This window comes from Ictalurus furcatus, chromosome 8, assembly GCF_023375685.1.
Source record: "Ictalurus furcatus strain D&B chromosome 8, Billie_1.0, whole genome shotgun sequence".
NCBI lineage: Eukaryota > Metazoa > Chordata > Actinopteri > Siluriformes > Ictaluridae > Ictalurus > Ictalurus furcatus.
In genome coordinates, this window is record NC_071262.1 from 715,286 (window position 1) to 742,185 (window position 26,900).

The 26,900-nt window shown below is 42.5% G+C and overlaps 3 protein-coding genes across 4 annotated transcripts; 2 read left to right on the forward strand and 1 right to left on the reverse strand.

Annotated features, from left to right (window-relative positions):
* The first annotated feature begins 324 nt into the window (after nt 1-324).
* sntb2 (syntrophin, beta 2) lies at nt 325-10,611 on the forward strand. Its single transcript, XM_053631331.1, has 7 exons — nt 325-1,360; nt 6,287-6,461; nt 6,756-6,957; nt 7,540-7,682; nt 7,795-7,991; nt 8,207-8,427; nt 8,753-10,611. The coding sequence occupies exons 1-7, from the start codon at nt 697-699 to the stop codon at nt 8,843-8,845; spliced, it is 1,695 nt and encodes a 564-aa protein (XP_053487306.1). The 5' UTR covers nt 325-696; the 3' UTR covers nt 8,846-10,611.
* Nucleotides 10,612-11,763: 1,152 nt separating this feature from the next.
* vps4a (vacuolar protein sorting 4 homolog A) lies at nt 11,764-17,093 on the forward strand. 2 transcript variants are annotated; one of them, XM_053631611.1, is made up of 12 exons: nt 11,780-11,823; nt 11,912-12,020; nt 12,491-12,602; nt 13,217-13,361; nt 13,466-13,527; nt 13,712-13,831; nt 13,955-14,111; nt 14,401-14,549; nt 14,668-14,749; nt 15,622-15,841; nt 16,136-16,276; nt 16,394-17,093. In XM_053631611.1, exons 2-12 carry the CDS (start codon nt 12,000-12,002, stop codon nt 16,493-16,495), a joined length of 1,311 nt encoding a protein of 436 aa, XP_053487586.1. In that variant the 5' UTR covers nt 11,780-11,823; nt 11,912-11,999; the 3' UTR covers nt 16,496-17,093. The 2 variants fall into 2 exon arrangements, with proteins under 2 accessions (XP_053487585.1, XP_053487586.1); XM_053631610.1 differs by having other exon boundaries at nt 11,764-12,020.
* A 3,583-nt stretch (nt 17,094-20,676) lies between these two features.
* mespbb (mesoderm posterior bb) lies at nt 20,677-21,484 on the reverse strand. Its single transcript, XM_053630601.1, has one exon. It carries the CDS (start codon nt 21,482-21,484, stop codon nt 20,762-20,764), a length of 723 nt encoding a protein of 240 aa, XP_053486576.1. The 3' UTR covers nt 20,677-20,761.
* Nucleotides 21,485-26,900: the final 5,416 nt, after the last annotated feature.

The following is a 26,900-nucleotide window of genomic DNA, read 5'->3' on the forward strand; positions in this document are numbered from 1 at the left end:
CAAAGTGGCGCTACGGGCAGTCTATGCTTTATAAGGGGCGTGGTTTGTAATCCTGATGGATGTTTTAGTATTTTTGTTGATTTGTAATAGTGGGCGTGCCCGTGTAAGGGGCGTGGTTTGTAATCCTGCAGGACGCAGACGGACACACTTGCTATAATGCAGTTTTTCCAAACAGGTTTTCTATATAAAGAACTAAATATTTTTAAAAATGACTATTACACCTTTAATATGAAGACTTTATTGTTAGTCCTACTCTATAATGAATACTAGCAATATAATGTATGCAAAATGGAAGAAGTTTTCATTACGTCACTTTTAATTATATTAGAAACTGTAGTAGTAACCTGAAAAATTTGTTTCTTTTATCTTGTGAAAAAATACAGTGTTCTTAAGTATTTGTGATGGTTGGTTCGTTATTGTGACTTTATCTGAGACGTTTAAGTAAAAATCTGCAACGTGATTACAAATGTTATTAAAGTTTCAGACGGAAGCGGATCTGACCAATCAGAGAAGAGCAGCTCAGAGAGGGCGTGGCTTTCTCTCTCTCTCCCTCTCTCTCTCTGTAAGTGGGAGTGTCATGTTGAAGTGTACTTAGTGCGCACTAGGGGGAAAAAAAGGAGTGTTTTAAAAAAAGTTTTATTATTATTATTATTATTATTATTATTATTATGAGTTTTAAAAAGTGGTGACCCAAACATGGCGATCTGGACTCGAGCGGACCGGAACGGACAACTGGACCTGCTGCTGCGGGATCGCTGGGTTCGGGTCACCGCGGAACTCACGCGCGAAACTTTGACTTTGACGGCCGAGGGAGAACCGAGTGGAACCGAGTGCTACAGCCCTGCATCAGGGATACGAACCGCCGTGGCTAACGGAACCGACCCGGGGAACCAGAACCGCGCGCAGAGCCCGAACTCATCCGGGGAACAGAACCACTTCAAACTGGGCGGAAGTAACGGAACATCCGGAGACTACCACATCCACTACAGCAAGTTAATCCGCGATAACGGAGCCAGCCCTTCTGAGTTTGGAAGTCCTGCTTCGGGCTATGGAAGTCCGGGATCGGGGCTCGATTCTAGACCCGGTGATACCAGTTCATCACCATCATCGGAACCGGTCCGGAAAGTTCGGGTGGTCAAACAGGAATCGGGCGGCTTGGGAATCAGTATTAAAGGAGGTCGGGAAAACAGGATGCCCATCCTAATATCTAAGATTTTCCCAGGACTGGCAGCGGACCAGAGCCGGGCTCTGCGGGTCGGAGACGCCATACTGTCCGTGAACGGAAACGACCTCCGGGAAGCCACGCACGACCAGGCGGTACAGGTCCTGAAAAAGGCCGGGAAGGAGGTGACGCTGGAGGGTAAGAGGATCACGCGAGCGTGGGGATTCTGTCAGGGCCTCCGCGTCTGAATAGCTTAGCTAGAGAAAAACTCATGCTACCTTACTAAACATCATATATACAACCCTAACTAGTTACTCTAATCAGCGTTCTAATTTGACATACTTTGTATTTAGTACGTTAGCATGCACACAGGGATTTAATCCCAATGGAAGTGAAAATAACCAGATTGAAATCACGAGTAAACTAGTCCGATCACAGCGCGAGTTATGTCTGCATTTAGGGGTGTCTGACTTGCATAACTAAATCTAAGTGTTTTTCTAAAAAAGGTAAATACCTATAAGTGAGTTTTCAGTTTATTAAAAATCAATCCTCAGATGCAGGGTTAATAAGTTAACACTAAAATCGTTGCCAGAGCCGCGTCACGGAAATCATATCTTTTCAATCACCCCTGCAACGGGCCGTACCACTTTATCTCCGTTAATATTGCTGATATGACGCTGATATCGCGATATATTAATACCGCGATACACTTTATTTTCTGAATGTTCAGGTGGATGTGCTTTTACAATTTTATCCTTACTCCCTTTAAAATGTAACTGATTAGAGAATCGATGTTACATTTATAATCTATTTTATATCAGTTACAATTCTCCCGCCTTTTCCTTTCTTGTGTTTTTTTTTTTTTTTTTTTTTTACACTTAATTTTATTTTTTACTTGGTCATTTTTATGAACGTCGGAAGGGAAAAAACACCCGAACCCTCTTTTATTTCTTGATTGTTTTTGTATAATTTTGCACTCTGAGTCTTATTTATAAGTATAGAAGCTAGAAGTAAGAATTGAAATAAAATGTAGCGATGACTTCACTCCGGCTGATCTAATCAAACATAGTTTGATTATCTAATCTAATGCGTGGGTGATTGGTCCTTAGCAGTAGTGTGTAAATGTGCAGGAGGAATGTGTGTGTGAGTCGGGATGTTTAGACAGACACTATAACACATTACTGACAGAAAGCTCAGTGTTTATACACAACTCCATTAACCCAAATCCTCATTTTCTAAAACTGTTTGGACTTCATGGTGTTTATTTAACACATTTTAAAGCAGACTAAAGGAATGATGAAGGATTTGAAGAAATGGTTCAGATATAAATACACTTAAGTACATTTACGTATAAAATAAGATGTACACAATGTCCACCTTTACTTTAGATGCATTCGATCACTTCTTTAGTTCTGCGCTGGAGCTATGAGGCTAATGTAGCTAAAGAGTAAAGGAAGCGTATAGCTACCAGTCTGTGTGTGGCATCGGGACTCGATTCTCTAGTTTCATTAACAACATTTGTACATGAACAGTTTTATAAAATATTACAATTAACGGGTTTAAAAGAAGCGCAAATCAGATGGTAACTTTTATCATCAACAGATTTCAGATTTCACCTCGGATTTCACCTCGGATTTTGGATTTTACCTCGGATTTTTACCTCAGATTTCGAATTTCACAGCCCTAGCATAATATATAAGTAAACAGAGTAAATAATTATCTATTACAGTACGTCAATACAGATGTACTGTATCATCACACTCCTAATAATAATAATAATAATAATAATACGTTTCTATAGTGTCTTTCCTCTGATTAACTCGCAGCTTAATGTACAACAAACAAAGAAATATTACGCATATATTGCTTTATATAAAATAACTCCAGTTAATATATAATACAATATTAGTGCTTTATTTATTTATTTATTTATTTATTTATTATTTTTTTTTTTTAGTATAAAGACACTCCAGGAAGCGCTCGCCTCTTTTCTCTTTTCTATCGTCTCCGAAACCAACAGTGAAAACAATAATATATGGACGACACTTAAAAGGGCGTGTCCGAGAAGCGACAGGGATTAAGTTATCGAGTTCCACTATGTGACCACATGTGACCCACTAATGTTCAAGCGTAGCCACGCCCCCTATAACAGATGCTTATAATAAACATCAAAACAATCGGTGCATATTAAAATGAGGTGTGTGTGTGGTACCCATGGAGTGTTTAGTGATTTTATCACTTATTACTACACACGTTCTTCGACTACATTACTGAATGCACACACACACACACGTGTGGAAAACTAATGGTGTATGAACAATGCTTTAAACTCTCCATGCGTCAGTGTGTCTCTGCCGCTGCTCCACTGACGACATGTCCTTTTGTTTATTCTCCGTTTTAATCTCCACACAGTGACACAAACGACTCTTTTCATGCCGTGGAGTCTGAACTGACCGACACGCAGCAGCAAACATGCCGAGTCACCCTGAGAAAACCACTACAGGAAGTTAAAAAAACCCCATGTGTTTTAGGATGTGTCCTGTTACAGCGCTTTGGTGTACAGTAACACATCTGTATGTACAGTAACTAAGTACCGATTCTGAATTTCGTTCTACTATTTAGAGTAATTGGGGGCGGAGCTAGTGGAGTGCAGTGATAGACCAGACACTGTTTATTGGGGTGGGGGGGAGTGGACGAGAGGGGTGTGGATGAGGAGGGAGAAAGTGGACGAGAGGGGAGTGGATGAGGAGGGAGAAAGTGGACGAGAGGGGAGTGGATGAGGAGGGAGAAAGTGGACGAGAGGGGAGTGGATGAGGAGGGAGAAAGTGGACGAGAGGGGTGGAAGTGGACGAGAGGGGAGTGGATGAGGAGGGAGAAAGTGGACAAGAGGGGTGTGGATGAGGAAGGAGAAAGTGGACGAGAGGGGAGTGGATGAGGAGGGAGAAAGTGGACAAGAGGGGTGTGGATGAGGAAGGAGAAAGTGGACGAGAGGGGAGTGGATGAGGAGGGAGAAAGTGGACAAGAGGGGAGTGGATGAGGAAGGAGAAAGTGGACGAGAGGGGAGTGGATGAGGAGGGAGAAAGTGGACAAGAGGGGAGTGGATGAGGAAGGAGAAAGTGGACGAGAGGGGAGTGGATGAGGAGGGAGAAAGTGGACGAGAGGGGAGTGGATGAGGAGGGAGAAAGTGGACGAGAGGGGTGGAAGTGGACGAGAGGGGAGTGGATGAGGAGGGAGAAAGTGGACAAGAGGGGTGTGGATGAGGAAGGAGAAAGTGGACGAGAGGGGAGTGGATGAGGAGGGAGAAAGTGGACGAGAGGGGAGTGGATGAGGAAGGAGAAAGTGGACGAGAGGGGAGTGGATGAGGAGGGAGAAAGTGGACGAGAGGGGAGTGGATGAGGAGGGAGAAAGTGGACGAGAGGGGTGGAAGTGGACGAGAGGGGTGTGGACGAGAGGGGTGGAAGTGGATGAGAGGGGTGGACGAGGGGGTTGTGGATGAGAGGGGAGTAAGTGGACGAGAGATGTGTGGACGAGGGGGGAGTGTTAAAAATTGGATTGAACCTCAGCAGGTTTTTTGTTTACCTTTAATTTATTTAAGTTTCTCTTGAGGTTTTTGTTCTGCTGATCACTTGCTTTGTTTTACAATTGTGAGTGTGTGTGAGTGTGTGTGAGTGTGTGTGAGTGTGTGTGAGTGTGTGTGAGTGTGTCAGAGCCCCTAACCCCCTCACTGAGCCACACACTGTAGTGATTAGGGGCTCTGTGGTTTTGGAGGGAAAATGTTTCATCATAATGGATCTGGCACACAAAACCGCAAAGGATTATGGGTAGGGAGTGGTGTGTGTGTGTGTGTGTGTGTGTGTGTGTGTGTGTGTGTGTGTGTGTGTGTGTGTATAATATATTTTATATATATATATATACACACATGCGTACGTGCGTTGGGGTTCTGAAGTGTTTGAGGCAGGCCCAGTTACTTGAGAGACACACAGACACTGATCCTCCTGTGCGATGGCCTGATTAAAAATGAGGGCTGAGTGACAAGTCTAATGAGCTCCTTAATGACACACACACACACACACACACACACACACACACACACACACTGAACATTCTGGAATGTTCCATTGAAAGCTCTAACGGTTGTATTATTTAGTTATTAAATGTTGTTTAACAGGGTGTGTTTTTCCAGATTTGCAATATTCTTCAGTGTGTGTATAAATGAACACACACACACACACACACACACACACACACACCGTTATTACAGATATCATACTGTATATCTTCCATCAGCATCACTGTTCTCTATGAACACGTTTATGCTTCATATTTAAACGATTATAATTAATATAATAATTCATTAATAATTAAAATACTAATTTGTAGAATCGAGTTTTATAATAATGGTTATGAATAATTTCATTAATCATTGTAAATTGAATGTAATGATTTAATTGTGATTAGCGGGCGTTTCTCGTGGGGAAAGGTCGTGTAAGAGATCTCCTGATGTTTGGAGGTGATGAAGATGATGAGGAGAAACGAGAGCGAGGTTAATAAGACATCTCTGCAACATCTGGCAACAGAGCAAAGATGTTACAGTAATGCAGATGGTTCCACTTCAACGGATCTAGAACCCTGGGTTTCGTTTGGGTCGGTTCTGGGTTTTGAAGGTGAAGTGAAAAGAAAAAAAGAGCGAACATTGTACACATGCGCATGGATACGGCTGTTTCATCTGAATCCTCAAGCACCCCCCCAGTTATAGAGCCTTATTTCTCACACACACACACACACACACACACACACACACACACACACTTGCACTTCACCCAGTGGAGTTTATGTAATCCTTCTCTACATCCAGGAATGACTTCATCTCTGTGTGTATATGTGTGTGTGTGTGTGTGCGCTACATGGTGCTACACTACATGGCCAAAAGTATGTGGACACCACCCTGCACCACACGTAGCGTAGATTTTCGAGGACGTGAAGAAGCGGCACTCCGAATCGAGTATAATCCAGGCTTTAACTTTGATTTCTACTTCTGCACTGAAGCACTGCAACTTGGTGGGGTGTGTGTGTGTGTGTGTGTGTGTGTGTGTGTGTGTGTGTGTGTGTGTGTTTCCTCCACAGTAAGGTATATCCGTGAGGTTTCTCCTCTCTTTAAAAAGCCGTCGGTTTTATCGGAGCTGAGCTGGGACGGGAGCGAAGACTCTCCAAAACACAACACGACCAAAGACCGGAAGATCATTCCACTGAAAATGAGTTTCATCTGCAGGAACCTCACCATGCCTGACCTGGAGAACAGGTGTGTGTGTGTGTGTGTGTGTGTGTGTGTGTGTGTGTGTGTATGTGAGAGACACTAGTGTTTAATGCATAACACACTGTCCTTTGTGTACTACATATGTTCACCCACCACTTTATTAGGAACACCTGCTCATTCGTGCAGTAATCCAATCAGCTGCGCTGCTGCTGCTACGTTATTGGCTGATTGGATAATTGGATGAATGAGCAGGTGTTCCTAATATAGTGGACAGTTAGTTTAGAATGTTGTGTGTGTGTGTGTGTGTGTGTGTGTGTGTGTGTGTGTGTGTGTGTGTAGGTTGTTGGAGCTGCACTCTCCCAACGGTCAGCACTTGGTGGTTCTGCGCTGTAAGGACACGGCCACTGCACACTCCTGGTTCACCGCCGTACACGCCAACATCGCCGCGCTGCTGCCACACGCACTCACACACATCAACGCCTACCTGAGTGCCTCCAACACACACACACAGCTCAAACACATCGGCTGGCTCGCAGAGCAGGTACACACACACACACACACACACATGTACACACACCGTCTCACTATCTTTCTCTCGATCTCTCTCTGTGTACAGTGCTGTGGAAAAGTATTTGCCCCATTCTGATTTCAACCTGAGTAAACACACACAGTACAGTTTTTAAATGATAATGTTATTTATTGAAGCAAAAATGCTATCCTATACCAACTTGGCCTGTGTGAAAATGTATTTGCCCCCGTAGCTACTAATTCTCCAGATCTATGAAAGTGCATTGATAATGGGGTTCAGCTGGACGAGACACGACCAGGCCTGATTACTGCAAACCCTGTTCCATCACATCTACACTTACATAGAACTCTTTCATCAGCATGGAGTTGGTTTAAAGATCTTACACAGTAACACACTACACCAAAGCTGAAAGAAATTCCAGAAATGACGAGGAAGAAGGTGGTTGAAGTACATCAGTCTGGGAAGGGTTACAAATACTTTTTCACAGCACTGTATGTCTGTCTATCTGCTTCTGTCTATCTAGCTACCTATTTATATCTGTCTGTCTGCTAACCTGTCTGTCTGACATGTGTCTAACTGTTTGTGATTGTTCAGGTAACTGTGGAAAGTGGGCGTCACCAGTACAGGCCAGTCGTCATGGCGATGACTGAGAAGGACATCCTGCTGTTTGACTCGGTGCCGTGGACACTAGAGACCTGGAGTACCCCACTGACCACACACACACTGCTGACCACACGGTACACTCACACACACACACACACACACACACACACACACACACACACACAGCTGTCTAAATTTCTCAATCAAAGTTCACCTCTCTCTCTCTCCCCCTCCCTCTCTCTGTAGACTCGTTCACTCGGGCGTTACCCGTGGTTCCCCATCTTTAGGTTCTGATCTTCTCTTCATGACTCGGACGGGTTCTAGTCGTGGTGTTGAGTCTCATGTGTTCCGTGTGGAGACGCACTGGGACCTGTCGTCATGGACGCGAGCGCTCGTACAGGGGACACACACTGCCGCTGAGCTCATCAAAGAGGTGTCCATAGGTCTGTCTCTGAGTGTGTGAGTGTGTGAGTGAGAGAGACGGGGGAGAGAGAGAGAGAGAAAAACGGGGGAGACACAGAAGACAGACAGACAGACAGATAGAGAGAGACAGATTCCACGTTTACTTTTATTTCTACAGTGTTTCAATTCCAACACAGACAGACATTTAACTGTAGTGTGTGTGTGTGTGTGTGTGTGTGTGTGTGTGTGTTTGCAGGGTGTGTGTTGAACAGAGAGGAGGTGTGTTTGGTGCTGCATTATGAGCACGGCTTCACTGTGTTGAGAGGAGGAGGAGGAGGAGGAGGAGGCGGCGGCGGCGGCGGAGCTCCTGTAGGTGGCACTGTGCTCCTTCACCACCCCTATGACAAACTGCGCAGCTCTGCAGACGACGCAGTCAGACTCCTGTACCTCGACTTCGGGGGGCCCGAGGGGGAACTGGTAACTACTCACCACCTGTAATGTTGTTGTTGGGGGGGATACCCGGGTGTGTGATGTCACTACTATGACAGCTCATGTGACATGTGTGGTAAGGTGTGGAAGAAAATGCTAGGACCCCATTGTGAGTAGGTAATGAGTGACATGCCCCATTAATTATGAATCTGATCCCCCCTGTCTTTGGGAATGGTTTGTTCCAGTTTTACATAAACCGATGTGGACCGTGAATAGTTCAGGATGGCTTACTCTTATAGCTCTTATAGTATCTTTAATACTGTGTGTGTGTGTGTGTGTGTGTGTGTGTGTGTGTGTGTGTGTTTGCTTGTAGGTGTTTGATCTGCATTCCAACCCAAAGCCGGTGGTGTTCGTTCTGCACTCATTTCTGTCGGCCAAACTCGCACGCCTTGGCCTGATCACGTGAGACTGATGGGGGGAGAGAGACGGGGAGAGAGACGGGGAGACGGAGCGAGAGTGGTGGGAAGTGAGGGATGGAGGGATGAATAGAGAGTGTTCCATAAATACTCCTCTTATTACATATTCATTTATCTCACTTAATGGAGTATCAAATATATGCACGTGTGTGTGTGTGTGTATGGTTCAGGTTAACCACACGTGCCTTTGTGTGTCTAATCAAACATAAACATAGGACCACTTTGCAAAATATGCTAACTATGGTATTTGTGTGTGTGTGTGTGTGTGTGTGTGTGTGTGTGTGTGTGTGTGTGTGTGGATGGACATTGGTGTTGTCATGACTCGGACTGTTACCGTCTATGAATGTGTGTGTGTGTGTGTGTGTGTGTGTGTGTGTGTGTGTGTGTGTTTCGGTTAGTGAGGCATTCCAGTGCAGGGTTCCGTGTGTGTGTGTGTAACAGCTATCACTTGATTCTCTTATGCGCATAAATGATGGTAAAGTCCTCTGATTGGCTGTTGGAGAGGAGCCGAGTGACCAATCAGAGATCAGCTTGGTGCTTCCCGCTGTTGATGAAACACGGCTGTGTGTCATGAACGTTTTATTTATACGGCACTTAAAAAAAAAAAAAAAAAATAGAGGAGAACTTTATCGAACAATTAGAACAGTTTAAATGAAAAAGATAAAGAAATACAAGTCAGTAAAACCGTACACCGATTAATGTCCGAGTTTGGAGGACTGTTACTGAAGTGTTTATGCAAAATAAATAATAATTATAGTTAATGATATTAGTGTAGAGGTAATGGAGGTTGTGTAGAGATTGTACACAATTTTTACACAATTACTGCCAATATTAATATTTGGGGGCGGGGTCTGATGGAGGTAAAACAACATTCCACACACTGCGGACCACTTTTCTGACATTCCGCATGTGACTGTGGATTAAGGGGCATGTGTGCTCCATGTGGGCGTGTCCCGATTATCGGTTACAGGATGTATTGTGATATTTAGTTTAACATTATTATTATTATTATCATCATCAGAGACATTCCAAAGGACAGTTACTGTTAGTTAGTTATCAATGACATGGAAGTGTTCCAAACTACATGCACTATATAGGACACACAACACACACACACACACACACACACACACAAACTGCCCCCTTGTGGCCTGGAGAGTCACACCTGACATAATACACACAGTATTATTACTGCGTCTCCTGTATATTTTGGGGTGTGGAGCATTTTCTAGAACATTCCATAAATCACAAACCCACTCAGGGCAGCTAGCTCCTCTCCCTCTTGTTAATCAGTGAAGCCGACGCCCACGCAGAGATCATCACTGATAAAGTAGTGTACTTGGTTGTTTGTGTCCTTTTTAGTGGCCTTAGACATTTCCTAAAAGCTGGAGGATGGCGAGCATATCAGATCTCACTCAGTGCTTTAAGTGTGTGTGTGTGTGTGTGTGTGTGTGTGTTTATTTTATATATGTCTGTACTCAGTCTCTAAGATATAAATTTGCCTTGTTTCTACCATCTGACCAGTCAGAGATGTTTATTAGGACAGGCTCCGCCCCTGAAACTCCTGCTTCCTCTGGTGGAAATGTGATCGCCTTAACTGAGCTGATGTGAGTGTGTTCCTGCTAAATAATCTTCCAGATGAACAACACAGGTCACTGAATCAGCACATACATACATATACAAGTGTTTATATATATAATGTGTGTGTGTGTGTGTGTCTGTGTCTGTGATACACATATACATACATATACATTATATATATATATATATATATATATATATATATATATATATATATATATATATATATATAAAATGTATATGTATGTATATGTGTATCACAGACACAGGTGTGTTTGTACTCACCTCTTGAGACTGTTCCAGATCATTTTAGCATTTCTCTTTAAACCTGTTGTCTGTTTATAGAAGGAAACTATTTTTTTTTTTTTTACTTTTTTGAAAAAGTACTGTGCTTTTTTCCCCCCACACCAAAGTTTTGTACATGTGGCAGCTTTGCGTTCATACAATCATAAAACAAAAGGAAAAAAAAGAGAGACTGTTAACATACAGTGCACACACCCTGCTGCTGCACCACTGTTCATAGAGAATACTCTTTATATAACATATGCAATGTTAAAATCTCTCTATAATGTGTAAATAAATAAATACAGCATATAAATAAACAACTGTTACACATTTACAGAATTGCTGCTGTGTGTTTGTGTGGCATTTTATTTCAAAATCGATTTTTTAAAATGATGTTTGTGCAGTTTTGAAGAATGACCACTAGGGGCAGCACTTTTCCAATTGTACTACGCTGAATAATTTGAAATAGGTGTTTTTTTTTTGTTTTGGTTTTTTACGAATGATAAATAAATAATCTGTATTTAATTTACTCACATTAAATATAGGGTTTTTTTCAAGGTAAAAAAAAAGAAATATATATATATAAAACAACATTTTTGAAGTCCATTTTTAAGAATCCGAACAAATCAGGTACTACAGTCTCATCCGGGCATTTGATTGTAACCCCGCCCTTTTCGCTAGCTAGCTAAAATCAACAAAAACGAAAAAAATATCTAAAGGCAACATTAATATACAATGAATAAGAATTAAACATTTATTATTGAATCTACTTATGAAATCGGGAAATGTCGTGAATAAAACAGGCTCGTGAGCATTATGGGAAGTGTAGTTTGTGAGCCTCGACTTGTCTAGAACGGGCGGGAAAATTACCGCCACATGAAATGCTATTTGAAAATATTAACACTTTTTCGTAACGTGTTACTCGTTGACACATCGTAAGGTACAAGAAGCATTTTTATAATAATAATAATGATGATAATTTAAAAATCCTACTCCTGAAATGAATGCGGTGGATCTATCCACTTCCGGCGTCGATGTGACGTCACAGCTCCCAGTGGCTCTCGGGGGTCTGCGCGGTGTTGCTGTTGATGAGAAATTAACGGTTTGTTTACATTCGTTTGTTTGTTTCTTTTTGTGTGTGTGTGAGGAAAAAATATCGAAATTATTACTTAGCGTTTCTTCCCCATCAGTCATTACGAAAAAGGTTTCGAGGCTGTCAGGAAAATTATTTTACAAAACCCGAAGCTGGAGGGAAAAATCGCAAGAGCGTGAGATGAAATGACAACGTCAACATTACAGGTAACGGTACCGGAGCTAGCATTAGCCTAGCTACCAGAGAGATGCTAAACCGCGCTAACTGTTTAATATTAATATGAATAACGTTCATGTATAAATATCGGTTATACTACACTTGCGGTAGTTAGTATGTGTTGTTTATATTCTCGTTACTGCAGGCTAAATCAAAGCTAACTCCATTCTCCCATTCACTATACACACACAAATCAGAGAATTAGCTTAGCTTAGCTTAGTTTAGTTTAGCATAGCTGCCTAAGTGTTTACAGCTCCCTATTATTTATAGACTTGTACACTGTGTGCTGTGTATATCTGTATGATCTGGTGATGTGTAGGAAATGGTGAAGCATTGGGAACGCTATATAAACCTAAGGAATTATTATTATTATTATTACGATAACAGTGAAGCGTAGGGAGGAGAGGTGGGGTTGCCATGTGTGTTCCTCTGAAATCCCCCTCTCCTGTGCACCCCATAGAAAGCCATCGATCTGGTCACCAAAGCCACAGAGGAGGACAAGGCCAAGAATTATGAGGAGGCTCTGAGACTGTACCAGCACGCTGTGGAGTATTTCCTACACGCCATCAAGTGTGAGTGACAGAGACACGCCCACACACTCTTATACACTCACCTGCGCCCCGCCCATCGCCTCACTTTCAGCTGTGTGTTTACTTTCTGCAGCCCTGTTCAGACACCATTAGTTCCTCGAATAGATCATTTTTGCTGGGATGAAACTCAAATGCCAACATGTTAAAAATATATATCTATATAAATATAAATTGAATTATCGAGCGCATGTTTACTGGATGTTGTGGTAAACAACCACGTGATGATGGCATTCGATCACATGACTACATTACAGCTGAGTAAGGCATTTTATACACACACAATTTTAGTAACGTTATCTACGAACCGAGGATGAGCTACAGAGAAATTGAACAGTAATAAATGTAATAGGCCATAGTAAATGATATTAAATAGGAATCAATATTATTATACAGTAATAACCAATGATAAACGGTACTGAGTGGTATTAGAGGTTTTAAACAATATTATACAGTACTGAACAGTAATATGTAATATTACAATTAACCAATTACAATCTGTTTCTCTCTCTCTCTCTCTCTCTCTCTTCCGCTGTCTCTCTCGCCCCGTCTCTCTCCCCCATCCCTCTTTTTTTCTCTCTCTCCCTGTCTCCCTGTAGATGAGGCCCACAGTGATAAGGCGAAGGAGAGTATCAGGGGGAAGTGTATGCAGTACCTGGAGCGGGCAGAGAAGCTGAAGTCCTACCTGAGGAACAAGGACAAGCAGGGCAAGAAACCAGTGAAGGAGACACAAAGCAATGACAAGTACGTACACACACACACTCTATCTCTTACACACAGACACACTTATTCAGTTTCTCATCTCTGTTTGTTACTCATTTATCATTGTGTGTGTGTGTGTGTTTCAGGAGTGACAGCGACAGTGAAGGTGAGAACCCAGAGAAGAAGAAACTGCAGGAGCACCTGATGGGTAAGTGTGTTTTACTGAGACTGACAGATACACAGGCCACGCCTCCTTCACTGAGACTGACAGGTACAGAGGCCACGCCCCCCTTGCTGAGTCTGACAAGTAAAAAAGCCAAGCCTCCTTTACTGAAAATGACAAAGGTAGGAGAGAAACACAATCTAATGTGTGTGTGTGTGTGTGTGTGTAGGTGCTATAGTGATGGAGAAGCCGAATGTGAGCTGGAACGATGTGGCTGGACTGGAGGGAGCTAAAGAGGCCCTGAAGGAAGCCGTCATCCTGCCAATCAAATTCCCTCACCTCTTCACAGGTGTGTGTGTGTGTGTGTTCTCCTTCCAATTTGGTACTGATCATATAAACCTATTTTCATTAAAGTTAACTAAGGCATTACATAGATGTGTATGTGTTTGTGTGCGCTGTGTGTGTGTTTTAGGTAAACGGACTCCATGGAGAGGGATCTTGCTTTTCGGACCTCCTGGGACAGGAAAGTCATACCTGGCTAAAGCTGTAGCTACAGAGGCTAACAACTCCACCTTTTTCTCCGTTTCCTCATCTGACCTCGTGTCCAAATGGCTGGGGGAGAGCGAGAAGTGAGACCACACACACACACACTACTCTTTCTCAAACGCACCCATAAACACAGTAACTTTACGCTTCATAATTAACCCTAATGTTAATCAAGTTTGTTACTGCAGTTCAGAATATATCCAGTAGGGGGCGATGGTGGTGGTGTGTATTAATAGTGAACACCTGTGATTAGTGCAAATGAACTGAAATCAGACGTGCGTGTACTTTATCATATAGAAATTAATAGTCTAAAGTACTAATACCTCTCTCTCTCTCTCTCTCTCTCTCTCTCTCTCTCTCTCTCTCTCTCAGGTTAGTGAGGAATCTGTTTGAGCTTGCCCGTCAGCGTAAACCCTCCATCATCTTCATCGACGAGGTGGACTCTCTGTGCGGCTCACGAAGTGAAAACGAGAGCGAAGCAGCTCGCAGGATCAAGACCGAGTTCCTCGTGCAGATGCAGGGTGAGAGAGAGATTTGGAAGAAAAATAAAGCTTGGAAGGAAGTAGCAGCTCGTGTCAGCCAATAAAAACGTCCTTCATGACACTATTGTGTGTGTTTGTGTGTGTGTGTGTCCGGCAGGTGTGGGGACTAACAATGATAAAATCTTGGTTCTGGGAGCCACTAACATCCCATGGGTTCTGGATGCTGCCATCAGGAGAAGGTCAGTGTTCCTGCACACCTGCACAAGGAACGTATGAAAATCCCCTCGTTTCAGAAGAACGTCGGTGTCGTGCTCAGGAGCGCGAGTACGTGTGTAAACTTACACACAAGACTGACTAACGTAGACCTCGACTGGATCGACGTCAGATCGTATAATCTGCACGGATTACTGCACTTTTATATCTGGAACATAGAACATAGGAGTTTAAACTGTTCATGTTTATTACAGGTTTGCGGCGTTTAGCCGACGCCCTTATCCAGAGACTCTTCTAGAAGAGCTTTGGAGTCTCGATCAGAAACCCGTGCTCCTTGTGCTGGTTCACTCGCTCAGGGACTCCGAGCTCCATCCAGAACATTCTGTCAAAACCAGTCGCTTTATTTTATCTCCTCGAATTAAAGAATATAAAAGTAAAGAAACGAGTCGAGACAATCTCGTAAACGAAGAGAAATAAAACGAATCGTTTAGTTACGATGAAAGAAACGGTGGTGTATGAACGGAGGACAGGCCGGTCTGTCTGTCTTTCTGCCTGCCTGTCTGTCTGTCTGTCTGCCTGCCTGTCTGTCTGTCTGTCTGCCTGTCTGTCTGTCTGCCTGCCTGTCTGTCTGTCTGCCTGCCTGTCTGTCTGTCTGTCTGTCTGCGTAGAGCCGTAAGCCGTAAACAAACGCGTGCTCCCAGCTGCCTTTGCACTTTACCTTTTATGCAGTTTTGTGGGCGTCACCACATGCAAATGAGCTGTTTGCACTTTACGCATGATCAACATACACACACGAGTACGAAGAAAATCTGCCTTTCCAGAACTTTTATAAGTCTGTTGAGAACAGTTTCTTCAGTTTGGTTCTAAAAGGTCCTGTGTGTGTGTGTGTGTTGTGCAGGTTCGAGAAACGGATCTACATCCCGCTTCCAGAAGAGCCGGCTCGGGCCGCCATGTTCCGCCTCCATTTAGGGAACACGCCCCACAGCCTGAGCGAGGCCGACCTGCGCCTCCTCGCACACAAAACTGACGGCTACTCCGGCGCCGACATCAGCATCATCGTCAGAGACGCTCTCATGCAGCCTGTCCGAAAAGTGCAGTCCGCTACACACTTCAAGAAGGTCTCTCTCTCTCTCTCTCACTCACTCTCACACGCACACGCACACACGTGTGCGCACGTGCCAGTAGTGGTGTAGATGTGCATGCTACACTCAGGGTGAAGTAGTTAGTTTATTGTATCATGAGCATCAGCAGTGACGTCATTAGCCTCGTGTCGGAGGCCCTGAGGAGGCGTGTCCATGTTAATCTGAGTGAAGGACCCACCCACATTCAACGAGAGAAACATGTGGCTGCTGTAGTAAATGCCGGTTGCCATGGTGACTCATGTTTAACGCTGGTTGCCGTGGTGACTGCAGGTACGAGGTCCATCCCGTAGTAACCTCTCTGTGATGGTGGATGACCTTTTGACCCCATGTTCCCCTGGTGACCCTGCTGCCATGGAGATGACCTGGATGGACGTGCCTGGAGACAAACTTCTGGAGCCCATAGTGTGTATGGTAAGACACACACACACACACACACACACACACATATGCTAGAGGACTTGATATTTTAAGAACTGGAGATTTGAAAATAAGTGTGTGTGTGTGTGTGTGTGTGTGTGTGTGTCACAGGCCGACATGCTGCGCTCTCTGTCCACCACTCGGCCCACGGTGAACGCCGAAGACCTGCTGAAGGTGAAGAGATTCACCGAGGACTTTGGACAGGAAGGCTGAGGATCAGCAAACGCCCGCCCATCAATCACACACAAGCCCCACCCCTATGGACCGAGCCCCGCCTCCAACCCCCCCCCCCCCCTCCTGCTTCCCTAACACGTCACTTTACAGCTGGACTTCCTGTGTGCGGTGTTGAACATGAAGGAGCATTTACTTCTGCACATTTGTGTGTGTGTGTGTGTGTGTGTGTGTGGCCTGTAGCTCTTACTGTATGTGGATTGAATGTGTGTGTATTTATGTGTAAACGATCACACACACACACACTGCACTAGCTCAGTATTAGTTATTTATTCCCCCCCCCGTTTCAGACTGTACCATTATCGCCACTGAACACACACATTAAAACAGAATAATAATAATAATAATATCAATACTTTTACCCCAAATGTACTTGAGTTCCGATGATCATTTGGAGTACAGCGACTTTGGGAGGTTTGTTTTGAGCTAAAGTGTCACTAATGTTCATTTCTGGTGACCCCAGAATGTCTCGCACTCTACACACTACTGACCGTACCGCTACGGCTAATTACCTGTCTGCATTAATTAAAGTAATTAAATCTCAACTGGAAACTGGGAATGGAAAATGTCTCTCTTCTTTTTCCTTTTTTTAAAAATACATGTTTAGTTTGTTTTGTCCTAAATCACATCATTTTGAGTCACTAGCGTGTTCACTCCGTTTCAGTATTCCTCTTCATGACTCAGAAGTGTGTAACGCAAACGTCTTACACAAACGAGGAGACGACGAGATGGATTGATCCGTCTAACGCTTCACAGTGAAACGTGCACTTTTTAATATTGTAGCCTAAACAAACTTCTACTCCTCGCCCGTCTTCTCGTATAGCCGTCTGTTAAAGCCTCGCTGTTTTAATCGACGTTCCTCCAGGGATTTAAGTGCAGACCATTTGATTTCTACCTCAAGTGCGTCTAGAAATCTAGAAGCTTCCTCTCTACTCGTTCCTCGGTTGCTGCAAGTGTTTAAAAAAGTGCTGCCATCCTAAAGATGGCCGACTTCCATCCGTGTCTGGAACGCAGGCTGAAGAAAGGAGGATCGAGGAATCGTGGAAGCGTCAGTTAAGAGTTTTTGAGATTCACCCAGACGATCCCATCGTGCTGTTCACCGTGAGGATCAACAAGGACTTGACTGCGTTACTCTTTTCTGAGAGAAGTGTTTTGATATGTGATTTGTGAAGAAGAAGAAGACTTTTATCACCAGAATGAGCATTTTAAACACGTTTCTGTTTAAATGTGTCTATTTATTTAAGGGAGCTGTGACCTCTGACCTCCAGACTGAACCACTCACAGAAGAGGGAAAGGATTTTAGGCAATTTCATCACTTCCCACTCTGGGGTACTGACCAACAGTTTAACCAAACGACCAGTTGTATCGAGGGCGTAACAGTTGTATGGTCATTGGTGGGGTCCAAACCCCAACAACATCCAAAGTTTGATACTGAAAATTTGCAGATTTAGAACATAGTTGTAGGATTACAGTTAGCGTTTGAATTCAGGTGATGTCTGAGTGATAGAAGCTCCCACAGCATGGGGAAATTGTAGGGTGCTGTGGACGTCCTGTGGGCGGATGTATTCTCTGCTCCATAACCTACCATGAAACCCACCACACCAAGTAGAGGCGAGCCAAGATGTGTGCAGGCAAACCACACACGCTAACATTTAAACACGCAATCACGACTTTTAAACAGACTCAGAAAGGACGGCTACCTATGAGACTAAATTCAACACTGTACATGTTGTAAATACAGTTTCCCCACGGAGGCTTCCAAGCAGAGGCGTTCAAAGGGAAAAACATTTTAGGAAATTTTCTAAGAATGTGTAACAAAGATGTAGAATCTTTACAGACACGTGCAAGCAGGCTCCTTCCGATTCACCTCTTACAAAGTATCAACATATGAAATGGTTCATTTACTCAAATATTTTTCTATTTCAACAAGACCCACTAGATGGTGCTAAAATGCAAGAAATCGCACCTGCCAAATAGAATTCTGCATTTTCCAGTAGTAGCAAATAGAATAACTTCTATTTGCTACTATTCTTTTTCACACACCGATTTTCCTTAACAAACATATACATATATATATATATATATATATATATATATATATATATATATATATATATATATATATATATATATATATATATGAGACACGACTCCATATATATATATGGAGACACGACCCCCTTAAACAATGCGTGGTTACGCCCATGAGTTGTTATAATTAGAGCTTGACCGATATAGGTTTTTAAAATAACCAATTACCGATTATTTATGTATTTATGTGCCCAATAACCGATATGCAGAACCGATATTTATTTATTGTTTTACTTCTGTTTTTGACACAATGATAACACCACTGAACTGAACAAACTGTTTTATTTCTAACAATTTTGTCACAATTTCACTTCCTCCTCGCATACAAAACAAAACAACTCTCATTTATACACCGTTACTAAACTGTCTTTTTTTTTTTTTAAATAAAAGCTTGCATGAGGTAAACAAACAGGTAAAACAAATAAAGCATGCAAAAAAAAAAATTCAGATGCAGTGCTGCACGCAATTCTCAAAACTCCCACAAGATGGCGGCATTTAGTGGTGGAGCCGATATTACAAAACCGATATCCGATTATGGAAAAATGCTTAAATATCGGGGGTGGGGTTTATCAGTCGATCTCTTGTATTAATCATTAGCAAACTGTTGCAGATAAACAACCAATCTGTTTAAAATACCTTTTGAACTGGATAAACTGATTTACATCGAGAACTCTAGAACAATAGTGGTTACTAATATTAACTATAAACACTGAAATTGTATGGCAGCTTATTAGCTAGAGATATAAAGTAGATAAATGCTAATAATACTAATAAAGTGATCAGTGATTGTGAAGTGGTTCTAACATTTGTCACGGTAGTGCTGAATGTTTCAGAACTACACTACCCATAAGCCCCAGCACTTCACATCTCACTGATCGCTCACACCTGTTTCCGGTTTCACCTTTTATTAGCATCGCTATTTAAGTTCTGGATTCTGTGTCTCATTGTCAAGTGTTTGTTGTTGTGTGTTATTGCCTGTAGTGTGTAGCAGCCCTGCCTTACGTTCACAGAGCTTGTTGTATTTCACAGATATTTTCAAATCTGTGATGGGTGTTTATATCTCTAAACATCAAATGAACTGATCAAAGGGAATAAGGAGGAATACTGTGCATCCATTTGCATGTATTAATGTAGACATGCGAAGCAGGATCGGAGTGGGAAAGCGACCGCAAAGATTCAGACACGCCACCACTTCCTGTTCCAGAGAGCCTGAGAGGAAGGTCTGTAAAACTATCAAACGTTGAATTGAATGTGATAAAATGTCTTCATTTCACAGAACTCGAACCTCAGTGCAGGATTTATTTATAAGCCATCAAAACCTTCTATATAATCTTGTGAATTATCTGAGTTTTGTTTTGTTTTGTGGCTTAATCTGTAAAATTCTGATTAGTATGAGGGGAAGTTTAACTTCATATAAATATATATCATGCTTAATTACTGTACTTTGATCCTATTTTTTTGTCCGTCACTGCTATTACAGGTACAGATTAAATATAAATGAAATGTATACAAATATATTTATATTACTAAATCAAGACAAACGGATTAAACAGACTATATATATATATATATATATATGTGTGTGTTTATGTTCATATTTATATATTTTCCATAGACAACAACGCAAACATGAAACGTAATGTTAAAGCATTAGAATAAATATCAAATATTATAAATTAATTTATTGTACAAAAAAAGATTATTAAAATAGAAATGTCACAGTAAGACAATGTTAATATAGAATAAATAAATTATTGTACATGGAAAAGTAATTTATAGTGATGATGATGATGATGATGATGAGGTTCAGATCCAGAAGTCACGTCCTGCGCTCTCACACTGCACAACTTTACCGTAGTCCTAAAAACACACACACACACACACACACACACACACACACACACACACATTTCCGTTATTTTCAGATATAACTCATTTGTTAACATGGAACACAAATTTATATGTCAAATAATCCACAGTGTAATGGAGGAAATCTTCAAATTAGATGGAACAGGATCCCAATTTGATTTAAATGTCCATGGTGCATCGTGTGGACTCCTCTCAGCCAATCAGAACACACCATTTTTAGACTCATTTCACTAAATAAAGATGGCGTCTTTTTGCTGGAGAACACTGTTTGCGTGGATTATGTGTGGATCACGTGCGGATTACCTGGTGCGACAGGGACGTTTGCGGATTCATGATGGAGTCGAAGCCGGAAGTGAAGAGTTCATCGCAGTTGGGAATTTCCATTTTAATCCCGTCTCTTTGCTCCGTTTCCGCTTGGGTAAATCCGCTTCCCGATTGGAGCGTCATGTGACGTCGCTCGTAGAGTCCGTGATCACCGACGACGTCACTGTGGGGAGGAGTGATGTGTTCTTGTTCATCGTGGAGTGTTTTTCCATTTCTTGCACTCCAGGATTCGTAGAAAGCGCTGTGAGGAGGTTTATTCTTCTGGGTGTAGAAGGCTTCCGTTTCGTTTCCGAGATTTCCTTCTTCCCAGGAATGTGAAGCCGGACCGTGGTGAGGAGATCTGAGGTCATGGCTCTGACAGTAGGACATCTCGAGGTCGAGCTGAGAGGACAGGTAGGAGATGTAACGTATGGCGAGTCTCAGCGTCTCGATCTTGGTGAGCGTTTGCCCGGCCGGAGCCACGAACGGTGGAAGGAACGTCCTTAAATAGTGGAGCGCTTTGGTCAGATCCCTCATCCGCAGCTTTTCTTTCTCGCTGGCGTTCCTCCTCTGCTTGCTCGGGTTCTTGCAGTGCGTCCTCTTCGGCTTCGGCCTCCCTTCGCTCGACGATTCGGGAGATGAGACGTTGTAGATCTCCGAATCGGAGCTGAGAGAGCTGTAGCTGAAGAGAGGAGAGGAAACATCCATCCTTCTTGCTTTCAGAGGGACGAGTGTAGGCTGGAGAGCTGGAGTCGGAGGAGGATTTTATACACCAGGAGGTGTGAAGTGACACCTCCACAGGCGTCTACAGCCCACTGCTGTCTGTCTGCTGAGGACGCTGGGAACGAAACCGAGCGAGGGAGAGAGGGAGAGAGAGAGCGTCCACCTGTTCTGTGTGGACTTTGGATTTGAGAAAATTAGAAATGAAACCACAGAATTAAGTCTCACACGCGCTCGTCTGAGCTAAATGTCGTGTCGTGGACAAAAAGAGATGCAGTAAAGGATAATGGATGTAGATTATTTGAAGGAAATGATAATATAGTGAATGTGACCCTTTTTCTGGCTTGGCGCTCTTCGATGAGGTCATCGCGTCGCATCTCTCGAAAATACTTCACAAAAACATCCAAGTTTCTTTTGACCACTTGTTTCCTCAAAATGCACCTAATATCCACTACATGTCTACTCGGAGGGGGAAGAAGATGATGATGATGATGATGATGATGATGATGATGATGATGATGATGATGCCTGATCCGGGAAACAAAAACGCGCTGAGACTCTCGGCTGGACGCGTGAACTTGTACTCCTCTGACTCATTAACTCCTGCAGCAGCACAAAGCCGCATGGGCACGCGTGTCTGTCAGACTCGGGTAGGGGGCGTGGCCTAAAATCTGACGAATGTTTCGGTTTGAGTCTTGATCGTAACCCTTGAAGGTTCTGTGTACAGTCATATAAGGTTTCAGAAGGTTCCACGATGACAACTGAACTACACCTGAACTCTTTCAGGAACCCCTGAAGACTGTGAAGTTAATCAGATGGTAGTGATGTGATTTGTATATTTTAGTTATTTATTTTAAAAAATTAACTTGGTTTGTTTCTGAAAACAATGTCAAAGTCTTAACTCACGTGCACAGGTTTACTCGGTGCTAAAGTGGAGGCTCCATGCTTCCGTTGCTTAACTACATTAACGTCGTAGCAGCAGAATTACAGATGGAAACGTCACGCGTTACGAAATAAAAATTTGTGGTACGTTTTTTTTTCTTAAATGAAATTCAGAGTGGATGTACTGATAAACCAGTGAGGTCAGAAGGTCGCAGCTGCACGCTAACGAGACAACAGGGTCGGAGTGAGAGGAGGAGCTAAACCCTGCTGAACCCCAAGGCCCCGCCCCCAATCACAGAGGTGTGAAGCGGCACCTGGCGTAGGTCGGATCACGGCCGAGGCCTTTTCACCGCGCTGGAATTTCACACCAAACATTTAAATGAGGTAATGAAGCTTATTAAGCGCGATGAGACGAGACGACGTCACGTCGCCGAGATCCACAACACGATGGAGGAAGATTTATCAGCTCAGATTAAGATGATTCTGGGACCAAATTTAGGTTGGCATTAGGATTAGTCTTGGGTTGGCATTAGGATTAGTCTTGGGTTGGCATTAGGATTAATCCCAAACACAGTCCAGACATAAGAAAAATGTATGCAGTTCTGTCCTCGTGTAAATTAAAAAAAAAAGATATTACGCAGATAATTTTTTTCCCCCTCAATTATTATTATTATTATTATTATTATTATTATTATTATTATTATTTCAAACAAATTCCAAGTCAATATTAAATAGAAAGAACTTATTAATGTTAGAGTCTTCAGGACAGTTTCATGGGTGTTCCATAACATTTAAATGTAACTACAAATTGATAAAGTATGAGTAATAAAATATCACACAACTAAATGTCCTGAATTTCTTTATCCTGTTTCCCCCCAAAAGTGCAATAATATTTTATATTTAATTCGGTCTCTAACCCTGATATTAATTAAATTAGTACACCTCTCTATGTAACAGCATGTATAATCATCCCTCCTGCTCTCAGCCAATCAGAACACACCGTACACCACTGATAATTCGAGAACGTTCATGGAGTCTTGTAGCAGAAATGTAGAGATGTATTTGTTTTTTTTTTTAAAGGATGGTAGAATAAAGGTTTTTTTTCTACTGTAGCTCAGCATTCCCATGGGAACTGGTGTGTTTTTTTCTTCTTCTGTGTCACGTGTAGTATTTTACACTTTGAGTGTGAACAACAACAACAAAAAAGAACAAGCTGGCTGACAAACACGTGTGTGTGTGTGTGTGTGTGTGTGTGTGTGTGTGTGACATCTAACCCCCGGGATAAACACATCGGGAGGAGAGCAGTGTCCGAAAACATATGACCAGCATCCGGATGATCGTGTTTAGATATAACCATGATGTAACAGGAAGTGATACAGGAAGTTGTTCTTTCTAACTGAATAATCCCTCTATTCTGAATCTGTGAATCTATCGGTGAAAAGAGGCTGTGAGTCGATGAGGCAGAAATAAGCGTTTTTAATAATAAAATTAACCTGAAATGTGTTTTTAATATGCAGGAGCAATCTAAAAATTGAAAAAAAATATCAGATTCAACAAGTATATAATTATGTAATGCAGTTCACTGAACAGTTTAAGTGATGGACGGGAAACAAGTGATGACTTGGGACAGCTAGAAAATTTAATTTTTAAAAAAAAAAATGGCAGTGAGTCATTTGGAAGCCAAAAGAGTCGACTCTTATGGATTTGACTCATGTATTGAGAGTTGACTCACTGAAAATGTACATGAGTAGTAAGCTGTGTGTCTGTAATCCATCTATAACTGTGTTTTTGCTTTTATATTTTTATTTTTAAGGTGCTTCCTGTTATCCTAATTTTTTCCATCTGGGGATTAAGAAAGTATTCTTATCTTAAAAGAAAAAAAAAAGATAAAAGGTTTACAGGTAACGAGCCATAAACACACACCTTAGTGCACGTGAATAAATATATTTATTTTTATACTCACAAAATAAAATGAAATTAAATAAAAACAGACGAGACAGTTAAATAACAAATCCGTTCCAGTCAGACACGAAAAAAAGAAAAGAAAAGAAAGACAAGCAGATCGTTATGGCTTTTCTTTACACAATGACACGGACACAACGTAACAAAACACACGTTATAAAACACGTTATTATTATTCACACACCAGTTCCTTCACAACGGATTGATCCAAATCACTGGGGTTTTTGTTGTTCTTGCTATAGCTGTTAAATTAAATGATCATTTTTAGTGATTAGCAAACGCAACGCTGCAGAAACGCATGAGATTTAAAGCCTGATTTATAAAATGTGTATTTCGTTTTAACGTTAAAGCTTCGGAGTCGGATTATGAACACGTTTTATAAAGCAAATTAGTGCTGCGTTCAAAACTGTGGTGTGTGTGTGTGTGTGTGGTGTTCTATTGTAGTAAAGCTAATCATGCTAATTAGCGATTAGCATATGAGATTAGCACTCTACATAAATACAGCCTGAAAAGAGGACACAAACACTAAACACACCCCTCACACACCTCCGTATAAAACCGTATAAACACTCCAAACGTGCAATAACCACCACAGTGATGTGTTCGCGTGTGTCAGGTTGTATATTTTCTAGCGTTTAGCTAAAACGGCTAACGGTGTACTAATGTTCGGGACAGAGACTTTAACTGCAAATCCCATCCAGAAAAATGGATGAAATGAATGCACAACAGAGCAGAAGTGATTTTTGTAAATGTTGACTGAAGAGGGTTTATTGTTTATCGTCGAACGGACATGCTAAGGCTGTTCACTTTCACTCACTGTTAGCATTAGCATTTCTGTCCTAACGGTCTCTTTATGAGTTGTAGGAAAACAGTACAGTGCAGAATTGGTTATAAATAAGAAACCGCGATCAGTTTATGACTGTAAGCGTAACCTAAACAATGATTTATAGCATTCGATGTCTCATTGCAGCAAATCTGCCATATTGAATAACTTCTTCTGTTTGAATTAGCTTAAATTAGCATCCCATTTATTTCAAATGTGCCTGATCAGTTGTGATGTGTTCGGTGCGTGAAGTTTGCTTCTTTAGTCGCTTCTGGAGCTACACTGCTAATGTAGCAAGTAATGGAAGCTTATAGCCTCCAGTTTAGCATCATGCAAACTATTTCATTTTTGGTCGTTTGATGTTCACGCCTTCACAGACACACTCTGCACAGCGTCATATATCCATCTGATTTTTATTTACAGCCACACGAAACACACGCAAAGCCATTTGCTTGGTTTGACGACACTGAAAAGCAGACACAGACGGCGGCAGCGAACATGCGGCTCGTCAGCGAACAGTTAGCACACTTAAAAACGAGCATTAAAACAAATCCAGCCCAGCAGTTAGGATTTTAACATTTATACTGTGGTGAGTGTCGAGTTTTACTCTGTGTTCACACCGGTGGCCATTATTCACCTCGTGTTGCTCAAATGGTTGCCATGGTTTCACTCCTAGCGCCTGGCTAGTGCAATATGAGCACACGACCAACATAGCTAGCTACAGAACATATCTAAAAACCCATTTCTCTACAAAAATCTGTTTCTCCTCCTAAAAACCAGATGTATTCTGCACGTTCTGTCCACAAGTTAAGTTCTCAGCATACTTAATGTGGAGACGATGTGACCTTCCTGAGCGTACAAGCTCGCGTACCTTCTGTGGTTTCACATCAATTTGTATCGAACGTATGAGTGCTCCAGTACTGCAGGTGGCGCTGTTTAATTTAATCACAATTTTCAATAGTGTGCGGCAAGAGGAAGCAGGACGGAATGCGTGAAAATGGCGTGATTTTTATTTCAGGAAATCTACGAATCATATTCTGTAGGCGAAACACGGATCAGAAGATCAGAGGACGTTTGGAAATAGACCACTGGCAGGACAGGGGCGGGGACAAGACTCGATTCAAGAAAATACAGACAAAGCACAAAGCAGTGTTCGCTGAGCTCGGATCCTGAGAGGGGGATATTATGACCTCCACGATTACAGTAAAAATAATGACCCGTCCTCAAAGTCGTGCATGTTTGTAATGACCAATCGTGTGCTGCCGTGCGCACGACACAGCGAGCGAAACCGCATGACGTCCATTTGCTCCACAATTACGTCATATTGAAGCTTTTATCCGAACGTCGTCTCTGCAGGAAATACGCCGAATATCAACAGAGAGTAGAATTACTTGCGTATAAATCGCATCCGTACAGCGCGCCCCTGCTCTTCGACAACTGCTGCCATCTATTTACATCAAAACACCGACGCTGTTCGGGTTTACACAAACCAGAAACGCTCGTAGCGGCAGAGCGAGTCTCGGCTACAGGCTCAGGAGAGAGATGTGTCTAGGAATGAAAACGTGGAACCAGAACGCTGGGTGAAGAGACGTGCGTCACCGTCCGTTGCTCCTGCTGAGTCGCCACATCGGCTCAATTCCACTCGCCCCGCCCACTTTGCATGGCTGACAGTTGCTCCGCCTTCTGAAATTACGCCCAGTCTTGTTACGTCGCCACTGGCGTGAACCCGAGATTACA

What these genes read in the sequence shown, in the direction of transcription:
- sntb2 (XM_053631331.1), top strand. Translation starts at nt 697, where the DNA reads ATGGCGATCTGGACTCGAGCGGACCGGAACGGACAACTGGACCTGCTG. An exon ending in GAAGGAGGTGACGCTGGAGG is followed by an intron (nt 1,361 to 6,286) that starts GTAAGAGGATCA and finishes TTTCCTCCACAG; the next exon opens with TAAGGTATATCCGTGAGGTT. An exon ending in CATCAAAGAGGTGTCCATAG is followed by an intron (nt 7,992 to 8,206) that starts GTCTGTCTCTGA and finishes GTGTGTTTGCAG; the next exon opens with GGTGTGTGTTGAACAGAGAG.
- vps4a (XM_053631610.1), top strand. Translation starts at nt 12,000, where the DNA reads ATGACAACGTCAACATTACAG. An exon ending in ACTGCAGGAGCACCTGATGG is followed by an intron (nt 13,528 to 13,711) that starts GTAAGTGTGTTT and finishes GTGTGTGTGTAG; the next exon opens with GTGCTATAGTGATGGAGAAG. An exon ending in GATGCTGCCATCAGGAGAAG is followed by an intron (nt 14,750 to 15,621) that starts GTCAGTGTTCCT and finishes TGTGTTGTGCAG; the next exon opens with GTTCGAGAAACGGATCTACA.
- mespbb (XM_053630601.1), bottom strand. Translation starts at nt 21,484, where the DNA reads ATGGATGTTTCCTCTCCTCTCTTCAGCTACAGCTCTCTCAGCTCCGAT.